We start from the raw sequence: 16,455 nt of genomic DNA on the forward strand, positions 1-16,455 counted from the left end.
TAATAGTAACTAAGTAACAATACATACATACATACATGCATGCATACATACATACATACACACACACACACACACACACACACACACACACATACATACATACATGCCCATGGGCAGGTCTTTTCACTGCAAACCCAGCATTTTCCAGTCTTTCCTATTTTCTGCCTTCCTCTTAGTCTCCGCATATGATCCACATACCTTAATGTCGTCTATCATCTGATATCTTCTTCTGTCTCGAACTCTTCTCCCGTTCACTATTCCTTCCTTCCAGTGCATCCTTCAGTAGGTAGTTTCTTCTCAGCCAGTGACCCAACCAATTTCTTTTAAGTGCACTGTAATGGGTCTATTTCAGTAGTTTTGTTATGAGAATGGTTTCCCTAGCAACAAGTTTCTGTGTGGGAATTCTAACTTTCAAGGCCTAACAACAATAGCTGCAAATATAGTAAAAGACACAATCGTGCAAAAGTTACAAGTATATAACATTTTCAAAACTCTTTTTATTTCTAATGCAGCTTAGAACTTGACCAAGGGCCATCTCTTAAAACATGCAATACCGGTACATACATTATGTAAACAAACAAAGGTCTGAAATAAAAACAGTACCGTATGTAAGTAAGAAGTAGCAAAAAAAATTGTATCAAGGAGAAAGTTTTGCTCGTGCTTCCCAATATAGGTCATAGCAGAGTCAGTGCATAATGGAGAGTACCGAATTCTCAGCGTGGTGGCCATATTTACTCCTTGGTCGGCACAGAAGCGTATGCAGTAATGCTAGGACGAAGATCATTAAAGGCAGTATCATACATGTTGTTGTGGTTTATTGAATACAGGAGACATGGATTAATAAACAGTATTGTCATTGTGAAATGACTCATTAGAGATAACACTTTATTATTTATGTTATGTCCATTTCAATAAGGATAAAATCAGGAATTTTCTACTGCAATTCTCATACCAACACTTCGACTGCCATATTTAGCAGACTGTTGTAGTGCATTTGCTGTAACAGACAATTTTCTTAACAATAAATACATTGTAGTCTTAAAATACAGTGATAAGACTCTTTAAAAAATATTGTAACAAGTTGGGAATGTACAAGTTGAAGTGTTAATGAATAAAGGTGTCGAAGTCTTTAGTGTCAACTCATTTTCTAGCAACTTTTCACTTTTGTTTCTGAAAAATGTTTCTGCATTTAGGATTATATCAAACACAGATTTACAAGGGTAGGTATGCAAGTGACATTTCCTTGTATGACTTGAGAGTCATTAATGTGCTAATAAAATTTATAGATTCATCCCTGTTATCAGTTATTAGAGATGAAAAACAGTTTTCACACATACTATACGACTCATTTTATTTATTCGATAATTTCTGGAAGAGTATGGTACTATGAAATTAACGAATAGTCTTGGATTTTGTTAAGTATTTAAATGTTTTCCCTACAGGTTTGATGACGAAACAGTCGCAGGAACTGTAGTAGATGTCAACAGGGCCATATGTGTCCAGCCATTTGTCATGGCTGAGGGTTACATACGTTTTGAAATAGCGACAGGAGTATCCAAGTTCAACTGGAAGGGAAAGTTCTTTATTGGTAAGTAGTGATTTCAGATTTTCGATAGAAACAAATATTATGAAATTTGTTTTTTAAATGTTGGATAATTGCCATGAAATTATGCTGAATTACACCCAGCAACTTTTAGTACGACATGTAGTGTATTGGCGAATCTTAAATATGGGTGAATACTGTCGTTGTACTCGAAGAAAGTAATGAAATTACTGCTATCACAGGCATTTAGCTAACTCCTTATCAAACTCTATATAACCTTGTCACAAACTTCAGTGTAGTTTTGTCACAAATAAAGTGGTCCTTAACCGTAATGAAGCTTTGCCTTGAATTTATATTATGTTGCTAATGCAATATGACGTTAGTCTAGAATAGTTCAAATATAATGAAGCATAAAGAACTTATAAGTAATTAGAGCAATAACTGCGTTGTAATGATGATAGAAAATTCACTTAACTAAACATACACAGTGGACACAGTGGAGCTTCCTATAATGGACAATCCCAAATAGCGGACATCTATAATGGATATCTTAAAAAGTTCTTGTAGAAATACACATATTCTTATGTAACAAAATATTCCCAATAGAAGACATTCTTAATAATGGACTCGAACAGTCTTGAAAAGTGATTTTTGATACGAATCTGGATAGCGGACAGGCAAAGCAAGTGACTCTCCCCTTTAAAGCTTCCACTAAACCCCAGGACATTACACGTCACATTCACTGTACTCCCCTCATCCTAGTTTATTTGGCCTGTGCTGTTTATGTCAAACTGTACAAAGATAGCAAAACACAAACGAAAATTATAGTTTTCTTTTAATTCACAATGTAATGTACACTACACTTTATGTTATTATATGTTAAAATGTACGAAGACTGTAAAAATAATAATAGACAATGCAATTTATGTTATTTTATGTTAAAATGTACAAATATTAGAAAAAAACAAACACAAATTATAGATTTCCTTTAATGTACATTATAGTTTATGTTTTTATATACTAATACAGTAATTATTCAAAGATTGCAGAAGGGAAACACGAATTTTAGATTTCTTTTAATGGGCAATGTAAGGTACAGTACACAGTTTATGTTATTATATGTTCAGAACAGTATTCCGTTTTTCTTTAATTTGTAAAGCAATATCTTAGAATATAAATTCAAATCAAATAAGTTTAGTTTTTATAAAGAATGGTACCAATAATGATTTTGTATTATTTTCTAAGTAGCAGGCGGTATCTGTTATTGGAAAGTTTGACTGTATATATCTGCGTCTGTACATGCACTCGTGTAAATGTGTTTTTCACTTATAATCGGAGATAATTAAGTGATTAAATGGCGATCTTACTCGTGTTAATTATGTAAGCATGTGCGGCTTACAGCTGTTTCGGTGCTACTTGACACCATCCTCAGTGTTAAAAGTAGTGTACGAAAGATTCAACATGGATAATTAAATCCTCTATATTAGTCTCCTCGGTTACAAAATGGATTCTGTCCAGCTTTTAATGATGTATGAAGTCAAGCTAATAATGCAGTTTCCAGGAACGAGTCTCACTATCCAATATTTTATAACAACAAAAATTATTATTTTTTTGTTATTAATTTCTGTAAAATAATACTATAGCAAAAATGAATTTGGAAAAGTAATTCAAAATTTCTTTCTAGGAAATGCCACCTTTAAAACAATTGGGCTTTGGTAATATCTATTTAATAAATAACCTTGAGGAAAACAGTTTTTCATTCATACATAGTGTTATGCCAAATTGCAGGTTTTTCACTACAAATCCAGTATTCTGCAATCTTTCCTATTTCCTGCCTTCCTCTTAGTCTTCGCATATGATCCGAGGCGTTCAGAGCTAAAGTGGATCAAGCCACAAATTTTCATAAATTGAGTTTAATTCATTTTCTGATTATCTGAAGTTGGATCTTTTCCGAACAGTAATGGATCAAATCTTAATTCCAACATTCGCAGATAGGTGACTCCAGCCACTTTTGGCTCAGATTATTTGTTCACGATGTTCTGAGCCATAGTGGATCAAGTCACCAAAGCGTTGCATCAATTAGCATCACAATTATATTTTATAAATCTAGAATTTGAGAATGGAGCAATAAAATTATTGCTAGTCAAATTAGATAATCCACTAGAGCAAGTTAACTTTAAGTCAAATTATCTCAAAACTACGTCTCATGGACTTGATCCACTTTAGCTCTGAACGCTTTATATCTTAACTCATTATGTATTAAGGGTACGATTGTCTTGCCTCTCATTTACACAGAATTGGAATTTTGGACAGCTCTCTTTGTCCACTTTATAATATGTAAGAAAATATGGCTAGTTCAAGTACCGCATTCTTTTGATCCGACAAATGCCAACGCGGCTATATTTACTCCAGAGGAGACTCAGTACTCAGTCGCCTGTATAGTCTATCAACTGCAAAAAAATATTCTTCTTTGATATTTTTAAAATCTGGCAACCCTAGCCTCGATATTTTGTCAAGTGAAGCTTGAAGTTCTGACGGGCTGCTGATGGCGAGGATAGGCCACTGATTGCTACAGTTGCTCGGTTGCATTTCACGTTTGAATTCCGCCTTTTTACCTGTATCTTGTCAATAGATAAATAGATAGATTTTTATTAAGCCGTAAGAATGACAAGCATTCATGGCGTCGTCAGTATACAGAAAATTGACAAATACATAATATAATATAATACCGTACATCTAGTGCTAAATATGCTAGGATATAGAATTACAAATGTTTTATTTTATACACTGAAGGTGAGAACATTTTCGGCGACACAAGCTTATATATACAGTATTATACATAGTGCTTAATACTAATTTACATGTAAAAGCCAATCTTAATTCTACCAATTTCAGAATATACTAATATTTTTCTTCCAAGCTAGAGCCATGTGGCACTGTCCCATGCAGTCTCTCTGTTTTCTCTTCCCAGTCTTGGCTTTAACTCTACTGACGTAAACCCATCAAAGGTAGTATCCGGAGGAGAATGTTAAATACTAAAGCTTTAAATTTAGATAATCATTTGTGCAAAGAGGCAAGTGTTTTAATAAAATATTTTTTACCTCTTTTTTTTTTAATTTTCGCATGTTAACGTCTTTAATATTTTGTGGGAGTTTATTGTAAAGATTGCTGCCTCTAAGTGATAAACTGTTAATACTTCTGGTAAGTCTGTGGTAATTCAAATGTATGTTCCTGGATGCTCTGATACTATATTCATGATAAAATGAATTTGTTTTAAAAGAATCTATATTTTGATGAATGTAGCACACTACCTCTCGTATATATATGCAGGGCACAGGTAGAATTTTTAGTTCTCTAAAAATGCTTATACTTTCAGATCTGATAGGGACTTGCTTTATAATTTTAATTATTCTTTTCTGCAATTGGAGTACCTGTATCGATTTTGGTGAAGACCCCCCCCCCCCCCAAGTAATAATGCCATATGATATTATTGAATGAACGTAGCCAAAGTAGACTGATTTTAAAAGTTCCACGGGTGATATTTTCGCGAGAATTCGGAAAGCATAACACAGACGACTTACAGTAGCTTCTCAATTAAATGCAGAATGTTAATGTCGATACTGACGAGTGTCACTAAGTGACAGCTAGAAGTTAAAGCTGATTAGGTTTACAGTAACTTTACCCTAATAAATAGTTAGGAACAATGAAGCCAAGTGCTCAGGGCTAATCTGATTTGGTTCTAGTTTCATCTCAGTCCTGCACGAAGTAAAATTTTAAAGCTTTGACTGTTTTACAGAGACGCCCTCTACAGCCACTGAGAGAATCTACTTCCAGACTGACGACGTGCATGAGAGGGCTCCGGCGGAGATCAAGATTACCTGGGACAAATTCAACTTGACTTCCAGCGAGAACACCCCCATCAGAATCTCCCTGTGGGGCTACAGGGAAACGACGATTCGCCCAGAGCTGCTCTACATCGACATGCTCGAGGTGTGTTGCCTCGACGTCATTAGATCAAATTCTGAGTTCAAAAATCAACTTTTCTATACATTTCTAATCTCTAAGGAAATGGCTACAGACCATAATATAACCATGAAGTATAAAACTCAGAAGGGAGATTATGATGATGTTGATAATGACGATGACAATGACAAAGATGATGATGATGATGATGATGATGATGATGATGATGATGATGATGATTAGACCGCGGAACTTCATGCAATTGCACGTTTTTATTGATTTGGCATATTGAAAAAGTAAAAGTGGATCTTTGCCGATCATGGTTTTTACGTTGAATAAAGCCAACTTTATTTGCATAAATGCATATTTTGAAGGTTTTTCCATTTAAATGCAGATATATTTTTATTTTGCATATTTAAATGCATACCTATATGAACATCTTCCTTGTTTTGCCCGATTTATTATCTAATTTGAAATTTGTCTCTGATAAAAATAAGAATAATACAATCAATCAATCAATCAATCAATCTTCTTAATGTATCCAGCTGTTTGCTGACAACATAAAGTCCACTATAGTCCACTTTAGTCTATTCAGTTGTTGTTTTTCACGAGAAATGAGGGGTATTTTGATCGGTGTTCATTATAGATGCCTGTTGCTAGTAGCTAGAGTTTGGGTGTAGTCAATATAATAGATGGTTTATGGATGGACAGTATAGAAGAATGCGTTCCAGATCTTCATCATGATTATTACACCACAGACAAGTAGGATTATCAGAAATGTGAAATCGGTGTAGGTACAATTGTGTGACAATGTGACCTGTTCTGGCTCTTGTTAAAAATGTTTGAACATGTCTGGAAAAGTTTTTGTACATTTCCAGGTCATTTGGTTTCTTTTGTACAGACTGTAAAATTTGTCCTTTGTCAGAAGAGAGCCAATTGTTGATCCATAGGTTTATAAAATGAGACTTTACTGAAGCAAAAGCACTGGATAGAGATATCACTTGAAGAGGTCTTGGTTGCAAATATTGTTATCTGTTTTGCAATATTATCGACATTCTCATTTCCAGGTATACCACAGTGACTAGGTATCCATTGAAATGTTAAAGAATAATCCAAGAAATGTAAAAATTATGTGAGAAATAAAACTAATAATAATTTATTGATTAACTAGTGGACTTACTCATGTTAATTATGTAAGATTTGTGTGGCTTACAGCTGTAAAGCACTGAAACAGCTGTAAGCCACACAAATCTCACATAATTAACACGAGTAAGTCCACTAGTTAATCAATTAATTATATTCAAGTGTTAAAAGTAGTGTACGCAAGGTTCAAAATGGATAATAATGATTAGCTAAATACTGTTGAAGACATGCTATTGCTGCAACGACAATGGATACTTCTCCCTAGTTTATAATTTGGGTCGTTTTCCAATTTAACATGAGGCTAGCTGTGTGTACATACTAGCCATGTAAGTGTAATGTTTCAGGGCCAGAGCAAAAATACGCGTCATTCAGACTTTTACTCTGATTTCGTAGAACCAGTAATGAATGTATTAAAACACTTGCGACATTAAAGTCACGTATTGTTGAGATCATGAAACTGCTGCGACGACTAGGCTGCTAGTGTGCTCTGATTTCATTGAAACAAAACTGAACTAGGCCTGAAGAAAAGTATTGGTATCAGAGTAGTAAATAATTGTTATATACATTGTTTACAAAATTCGTCACGTTGCCAGGTGTCTCTACTGTCTGTAAGAGGCACAGAGAGTGAACATCCGATTCTCCTCCATAGTAGACTTACTCAAGTGACGTGAGGTTGTATCAGAATGCCGAAACAAAAATCCAACAAAGAACAAAGGGCTGAAGTCAGAACATGGAGAAATTGTGTTTGACTTAATTGATAATTACCGGTATATTTTTTGTAAATTTAATATTTGTTCCAAGTTAATTAATTTGAAATACAAGTAATCCTGTAAATGTAAATTCTATTATGACATCATTCGTACGGAGCAAACTGTACAAGCAGCCACTACCGTAACTAGTCGTCCATGCACACAGGCATTTTGTAAACACAGAGCTCTACGTACAATGCAGCGTAGTCTATAACCAATACTTTTATCCAGTGCTTGCGATAATAAAGTTACTTGTCACATCATGTGATGTCGAGAGATCGTTCTCGGCATTTCAGTTAATAATAATAATAATAATAATAATAATAATAATAATAATATTTATTTGTCAGAAACTAGTGTACAAGGCCTGAATATGACATCGTCAGGTTCGATAATGTACACACGCACACATACACTCACACATGCACAAACAAACTTAGCACAAATAAATATAGACAAGTAAACAAATAATTATAAGAAAATAAACATACATAGTCAAATAAACAAACATTGAGAAATAAACAAAACAAACACTGAGAGATAAACAGAGTATGCTGTAGGTTAACACATTTATATAGGGACAAAAGGTATCATTAAAATACAAAGAGACAAATTAAAATACCTATAAAGAAAGGGTTACATTTCTAAAATACAATATTTACATCACACCCCATGAATTCATTCACTGAATAGAAAGGTCTGTTCAGCAACCATCTATGTATGCAGGACTTAAACCTATTTATTGGTAACTTTCTCGCTTCCAATGGTAGCTTCTGACAGATAAGAGAAGTTTCACAATAGCGAGCCTGGAGAAACCGTTGGTTGTTTACTGCCATAATAATTACGTGAAAGGCAAAGGAAGTTTTAAATGTAAGTTTGAAAGTTACGAAGTTAAAAATGTACCATTTAAAATATGTATGTAAAATTAATACCATAATACATTTATAGAAAAAGAAAAGATTTAATAAGATGGTTACTTTAAATTATTTTCATTTACATCATATTATTAAATCAAATAAACCTGTAAAGTATATTTTTTACTGCATAGTTGTATGCATATTTTCAGGTTTTTTAGTGCATAAAGTTCCGTGGTCTAATGATGACCAATGGTGTACACAAAAATTGTTTGTCTTTCTGTTTCAAGTCCTTTTAATTGATGCTTTCTTTTATGTCATGCAGTTGCTCGTGGAAGGTTAAAGGTTATACTAATTTATTTATGCCACAATGATGCAAGAAAATAGGTCTACTGTATGCAAAAAATGTAATATTAAATAATATATTGTTACAAAATTTAAAAACCAATTAATTCATTTTTTAAATTAAAAAATCAGTATACTGGTAAATTAAGATTCATAATTTAAATTTAGTATGCTCCCAGGAAAGCTGGCATATATAGCAATTTAACTCCAAAGAAGATTAAAATTAATGATTTTTTGCTTCGAGTTCAATTGTAATTGAGGACTATGACTTGTGCATACTGAAGTCACGTGATTTTTGTCTCAGGAGAGTACTGTCAACACGGGTTCGTATGTAATCTCTCCCGGGAACTACAGATCACGCTCAAATCCAGCCACTATGAATTTGAAGTTCGGGTTCATCCACATTAACCTGACGAATCCAACTCAGCATGCTGGTCTCACAGTATCTCCGTAAGTATAAGCTATTTTTCATAAATGACATTGAGAAATAGTCTTACTATATTTACTTGTTAAGAATTACATACTATAATAATAATAATAATAATAATAATAATAATAATAATAATAATAATAATAATAATAATAATAATAATAATAATAATAATAATAATCCATAGCACAACAATTCAAGAAGTCATCTAGTTGTTGGCCTCATTCCCACATGCCTCAGCAGAAATTGAATGATCATCCAACCAGAACGGAGGTATCGTGAGGTTAGCATGATTATCCCCCAGCCGTTGTAGCTGGTTTTCATAACGAGATTTCGCTACCTATTATAACTCCTCAAATTCATCATAATATTGGGTAGGCATCAGTCCCTAACATTGACCAAAATTTCAAGAGAAAATTTCTTCTCCATGAAGACTCAACCATCACGCATTTCGTAATACGAGTCCTAGGCAGGATGCTTAGACCAATGGTACTCGCTAGAAATGAGAGGAGAGCCAAACTGAGAAATAGTAATTTTCCGAGAGCCACAATGCTATTGAAGCTTAACACAATGCTCGGATTTTTTTATTATTAAATTATTTGGTGGCTTATTATTATTATTATTATTATTATTATTATTATTATTATTATTATTATTATTATTAACTTATTATTATTGTTATTATTATTATTATTATTATTATTATTATTATTATTATTATTATTATTATTATTATTATTGTATTGTACTAACAGGCTGGACTATAATTGGCCTACTGCTGTTGTCCAGCAGACAAATATTAACAAATAAATACATATTATTATATTTATTACTAGCCATACCCATGCGCTCCGCTGCACCTGTTAGAAATAAATATAAAGTAATTACATAATTAAAATAGGGCGTTTGATCCAGGGAACATTCGTGTTTGATAGAAGGATAAATCGTTTAATATGTTACTTAATTTAAATTGTATTTAAATAATTAAAATGCGGTCATTTTGGTCCAGAGAGCACTCAGAAGTTACTGTAATAACATTATAGCATTATGTCCATCTAGAGAAACTACACTTTCCAATGGTGAAATAATATAATTAATTATACAAATCTGTTAAGTTAGCTTTCGATATTACTTCATACAAACTCAGAAACATTCTCTGGAGGCTATGTTTCATAGCTTTCGATTGTTGTTGTCCAAGGCCCCTTATAGACCAAGTCATTTGTTTTTTATTTCGTTACACGACCTTAGATGGCAGTTATTTTAATTTTAAAACTCATTTATCTCATTAAATATCAGTCCTATCAAAATTTTGCAAGGAATAAAACTTATCGGAAATCCTTTTTAAAGAGACTTTTGTTATGTAACATATTTCACAAAAATCAATAATAAGCGAGATATTTCGATTTATTTAATTCAGGCCCCCTTATAACCCCCCTTTTAAATAATGTATTTTGAATGTCATATAGCCTAAAATCTAAGTTACAGCGAACTTAATGTATATTCCAATTTTCATATAAATCTAATCTTCATCTTACGATGTTTGATGACGTATACACGTCCGTTGATGTGACATATTAATGAATTTAAATATTATTATAGTCAGAATCATGCCATGGTATGTCATACCATGGCATGATTGTGACTATAATAGTATTTAAATTCATTCATATAAATCGGTTCAGCCATTATCGTGTGAAAAGGTAACAAACATCCAGACAGACAGACAGACATACAAACAAAAATTTCAGAAAAGCGATTTTTGGTTTGAGGGTGATTAATTGTATATGTTAGGACCAATTATTTTTGGAAAATCGAAAATTACCAGAAAAATTTCGGCTACAGATTTATTATTAGTACAGTATAGATTATTATTATTATTATTATTATTATTATTATTATTATTATTATTATTTTTATTATTATTATGGCTGCACGCACGGACGCACTAGAAAAATAATATGGATTTTTAAAAGCGTTAATTGGTTTCTTAACCATCTTTATCTTAAAGCCTGTTTCAAATATGGTGTGTAACTTTTTATAAGAGAGAACATTGTTTTACACAGTGTGCTGTGGAGTAAGCCCATCCCACTGGGCTGGTACTTCAACGCGCAATGGGAACGCAAGTATGGATCCCGGTGGAGTGAGGAAATGTGTAATGAGTGGATCACAGACGATCGGTACCTCAAGAACTTCGCTGCCGAGGTTCCCCAGTGTCCCTGCACTCTGGAGCACGCCCTAGCAGACAAGGGTCGATTCCTTCCTGATTTCGACTGTGACAAAGATGCCAATCCCAGCTGCTTCTATCACAAGGGTGCAGTGCACTGTGTGCGCACTGGAGCTCCAAGGTAAGTTAACAAACTGTCTATTTAAGAATGAATACTGGTTCTTTGAGCATTGACATGTCTTTCTCTCTTAATTGGTACAGTAGCTGAACTATGGAGAAGTATCAGCCTGTGTACTATACTAACAACATATTTGTTATATCATTGTCTTCATTGTTATAAAGTGCACTCAAGTATAAACAGTGCTGGATTTAGGCCTAGGCAATCTAGGCAGTTACAATTTCCAGGGGGGCGGCATTACATATTTTCTAAAACAATAAACAATATATACACATACATTCTTAACAATTATGATAACGAGCAGGAAAAGAACGATAATTTAATGACCAAGACTCTGATGACAACAAGTCCATGATGACAGTGAAGATGGGAAAGTTGACAATAAAGATAAAAACAAAACTGAAGAAGTTAAAATTCTTTTTCGAATAAATCAATACCTACTTACTTCCTTGCTTTTAAGGAACCCGGAGGTTCGTGCCGCCCTCACATAAGCCCGCCATTGGTCACTATCCTGAGCAAGATTAATCCAGTCTCTACCATCATATACCACCTCCCTCAAATCCATTTTAATATTATCTTCCCATCTACGTCTCGGCCTCCCCAAAGGTCTTTTTCCCTCCGGCCTCCCAACTAACACTCTATATGCATTTCTGGATTCGCCCATATGTGCTACATGCCCTGCCCATCTCAAGCGTCTGGATTTTATGTTCCTAATTGTGTCTGGTGAAGAATACAATGCGTGCAGTTCTGTGTTGTGTAACTTTCTCCATTCTCCTGTAACTTCATCCCTCTTAGCCCCAAATATTTTCCTAAGAACCTTATTCTCAAACACCCTTAATCTCTGTTCCTCTCTCAAAGTGAGAGTCCAAGTTTCACAGCCATACAGAACAACCGGTAATATAACTGTTATATAAATTCTAACTTTCAGTTTTGACAGCAAACTAGATGACAAAAGCTTCTCAACCGAATAATAACAGGCATTTCCCATATTTATTCTGTGTTTAATTTCCTCCCGAGTATCATTTATATTTGTTACTGTTACTCCAAGATATTTTAATGTTTCCACCTCTTCAAAGGATAAATCTCCAATTTTTACGTTTCCATTTCGTACAATATTCTGGTCACGAGATATAATCATATACTTAGTCTTTTCGGGATTTACTTCCAACCCTATCGCTTTACTTGCTTCAAGTAGAATTTCCGCGTATTCCCTAATCGTTTGTCGATTGTCTACTAACATATTCACGTCATCCGCATAGACAAAAAGCTGACATAACCCGTTCAATTCCAAACCCTGTCTGTTAACCTGAACTTTCCTAATGGCATATTATAGAGAATAAATCAATACCAGTATAAATTATATATTCAGACATGATGATGATGATGATGATGATGGATGATGATGATGATGATGATGATGATGATGATGCGACAAAACTCAAAAAGCTTCGCAATTTCCTTTCGTTATGTATAGTATTAATTACAATAACTATTAGATGGTCCCATAACAAAGTACCATATATTTCACGAAAGTTATATTTGATGAGAGTGTATAGTTTTATTATGTCTGTGTAGCTTAATTGGTTCTGGTCAGCAATGCTGTTACGACAAGAACAACTACCTTATGCTGAGCTACGACCAGCAGTGGGGATCCTGGCCACACAGGTCGCACAATCTGGGATTCTTACCTTGGAATGAGGCCAACAAGGTGCTGTATTGTTGTACATAAGAACAATAAAGTCACAGTAATTTAGACTTAAAAGTTAACAGAATTTGTGAGTCTTAGAACATAACTATTCCTTTATTCACTTACAAATTAACAAAAATTCCTTCTGTAGTTTTTATACTCAGATATTTATGCAGATTCTGTATCCTAACTTATCACATGTAAAATAATGTTACCCCTGACTAAGAGGACAGCACTCAACATTTTTCGCTGTTTCTCGACTGTGTTGTTGTTGTTGTTTTCTAATGCCAGGCGTTTGACAATAAAGTCATTTGACCTCTTGCACTCCAATGTTTTATAAAGATATTATCATGGTCAGCCACTGAAATACAGATTTTGAGGTGTTCCGAATCCATTTCTTGGTTTGAGTTGTACAATGGGCAGTTAGGGGACTGATATATTCCAATTCTATGCAGGTGTTTGGCCAAACAATTATGGCCTGTTGCTAATCTAAATGCAGCTACAGATGATTTTCGTGGTAAATCGGGAATTAACTTTGGATTATGATGCAGAGAGTTCCATTTTTTCCCTTGTGATTGTGTTATCAAATTTTGTTTGTTGAAGTCTAAGTATGTAGATTTAATAAATCTTTTCACAGAGTAATACGTAGATTTAGTAACAGGTCTGTAAGTAGCAGTGCAATTACAATATAGACTACCGATACTAGTACAACACAAAGAATTAGTACCGGTATCAATACTTACTACAAGACAGAAATATTCATTAAGCATTGTTGAATTTCATAAATTCACCTATAGAATAGAAGGCGTGAGAAATTAAATACTTCTTTAATTTGGCCGTAAAAATCTTATGTTTTGAGTTTGATTTTTTATATCCATAGGGAGGCTATTAAAAATTTTTACTTCCATGTAATGTACTCCTTTTTGATAACATCATACACTTGCCGATGGAATATGAAAGTAATTTTTTTGACAAGTATTTATGCTATGAACTGTTGAATTAGTTACAAAGTTTTCACGATTAGATACGAGGCAGTTTATAAATGAAAAAAATATATTTACAAACCATGGGCATTAATTGTATTTTTTTGAAAATGGTCCTACACGATTCTCTAGATTTGGCACCTACTATTAATCTAATTACTGTATTTTGTAGTAGGAATATACTGTTACTACCGGTATCTGTAGAATTTGCACAAAATATTATTCCAAAACTCATTACCGAGTGGAAGTATGCAAAGTGTATTGTTTTTAGGGTACTGATATTTACTATCTCTTGCATGGATCTAATAGCAAAACATGCTGAATTTAGTTTTGGGGTAATTTCTATAATATGCTTTTTTCCAGTTTAACACATAATCGATTTGTAAGTCAAGAAATATGTTAATGAAGTATTTAGGATGAATTGAAAACATGGAAATGAATTTTTTAAAAATAGAATGTAATTATAACACATACGTTCCTCTGTTTAGGTGCCTACACTGTCGCACTGGTACCACGATATAGCACCATTCTACATGTGTTGCTTATGGCAGGAGGAACAAGCTGTAGGCTGTGAGACCTTCCGCTTTGAGCGAAGGCCAACGCAAGATTGTGTTGCTTACCAAGCACCTTCAGTTGGTGAGTGCTGTAACTACTACCAATGCCTTGAACTTGAGTATCACACTTTTTATTTTTTGTATTTCTTTTGCTGCTTTTCATACTAACACTACTACTAAGGTGACCAACTCTCCCTTATTTTCCGGGAACTCCCATATTTTCTGGAAACTCCCGTATTGTTTGCTAATCCTTCCATATTTTTCTTTATCAATCATTATTGCCAATTTTTAATGCAATCTAATTAATAATAATATCTGCCAAATATATCTAGATATAAACTGACATTAATATCGATAATGCAGTTGGTATCAATCAATAAAATTCAGTTCCGGTGATCTTGTAATCTTTGATATTACTGTATGCACATATGATTGCAAAGAGTTTTTTCTTTTTTTTTTTTTCAGTTTGCAAAGCAGGATAAAAAATTGAATGTTCTGCAGCATCTTGTTGACAAATATAAATATGTTAAAATTTCTATTATAGTTAAATTGATAGTTTTGTATTAAATATATAAACCATTCCATCAATGAATTTAGACTTCATAGCCCAAAAAATTGTGTTAAATTTGTCGTGACTAAGTCTCCCTTATTTTTGTGATCAGAAGTTGGTCACCCTAACTACTATTGCCATTACTATTAACTCTACAAGCTATATTAGTACTACTATCACTAATATTAATATTATGACTTATTACTATTACTTCCACTACTGTACTACTGTTTCTACTACTACCAACTCTTGGTCACTGGTCTTTGAGGTAATGGTGGCATTGTCAACCCATTCAATCAACTGTTGTTTTGGTAAAAGAGTGCTTCTGCTACTATACCGGTATTGTTAATATTGAAAGCATTTCACTCAGCAGTGATTCTTCTAGCTGTTCAAATGACGAAGAATTTCTGAGCTTTTAAACTAATGTCGTCAGCAGAAAATAACACTTCCAGTATTCCCAAAAGACTGACTGAATTCCATCTCTAACTTTTCCCAGTCATCGGCATCAGAACTACGACGACTTTTCTGATTCCAAGTTGGTCCATCCAATGTAATGTAAAATTTTATGTGTAATATAAAACCACTAAATTGATATAAAACAAAGCACGTAGATACATTATTGTTAATTTTATTCATTTAATGATTATTGTAGTACTGTGAGATTAGACTATTGTCTGAGATCAAAATTGCCTCCAAGTAGAAGTGCCATTAAACGCATTCCTGCAAGGGCTATTTTCATAAGCTTCCAACATTTCTACTACCGTACTAATAATAATTTAGAAATCTTCTCACCATTCGTGAGCTGCCACAAGGGACAAAGAGTACTTAACCATATAAATGTTTACAAGTTCATTGAACGATTGATTTTGTTTTGACAATGAAACTCCTAAAAGTACATAGCTGCAAATACATTTTGAGATTAGTTGAAATATACCTATTTTTAGAGAGGTAAGTGTTACAAAAAAGTAAAGAATGCTAATGAACTTAGTTTCATTTCGAATATACAGTAGGTGATGCTTCAGGAGAGCAATTGATCCTTTCAATGCAGCTAAGGTTACAATTGGAATAATAGGTGTAGGTATTCCAAGCCTCTTAAACACATCTATCATGAAGAGAGTAGCGGTACCGCTTGTTCCAACTAGAAGTCCAATTACTTCAAGCTCTTCTAGCTGGTACTTTTGGAGGTAATAGGGAATGGTAGGATTGTAGATATTCTTTTTTTTCTTATCGATTTCTGCTGGCTGTTCCTCATTCGTTTCGAAATGCACATGGAGTCAATTATGAATCCAGATCTTGTAGATTCCTTGAAAGC

At 33.6% G+C, this 16,455-nt stretch overlaps 1 protein-coding gene across 2 annotated transcripts in view; it reads left to right on the plus strand.

Moving 5' to 3' along the window:
* mesh (sushi domain containing 2 mesh) overlaps positions 1-16,455 on the plus strand; it is an 85,376-nt gene that overhangs the window by 36,106 nt on the left and 32,815 nt on the right. For both annotated transcript variants that reach the window (XM_069840103.1, XM_069840104.1), the window contains exons 7-12: positions 1,443-1,588; positions 5,340-5,533; positions 8,902-9,047; positions 11,091-11,372; positions 12,945-13,077; positions 14,528-14,675. In XM_069840103.1, coding sequence (XP_069696204.1) covers positions 1,443-1,588; positions 5,340-5,533; positions 8,902-9,047; positions 11,091-11,372; positions 12,945-13,077; positions 14,528-14,675 — 1,049 coding nt within the window. The remainder of the gene's footprint in view (positions 1-1,442; positions 1,589-5,339; positions 5,534-8,901; positions 9,048-11,090; positions 11,373-12,944; positions 13,078-14,527; positions 14,676-16,455) is intronic.

The sequence above is a fragment of the Periplaneta americana genome, chromosome 11 (genome assembly GCF_040183065.1).
Source record: "Periplaneta americana isolate PAMFEO1 chromosome 11, P.americana_PAMFEO1_priV1, whole genome shotgun sequence".
NCBI classification, from domain to species: domain Eukaryota; kingdom Metazoa; phylum Arthropoda; class Insecta; order Blattodea; family Blattidae; genus Periplaneta; species Periplaneta americana.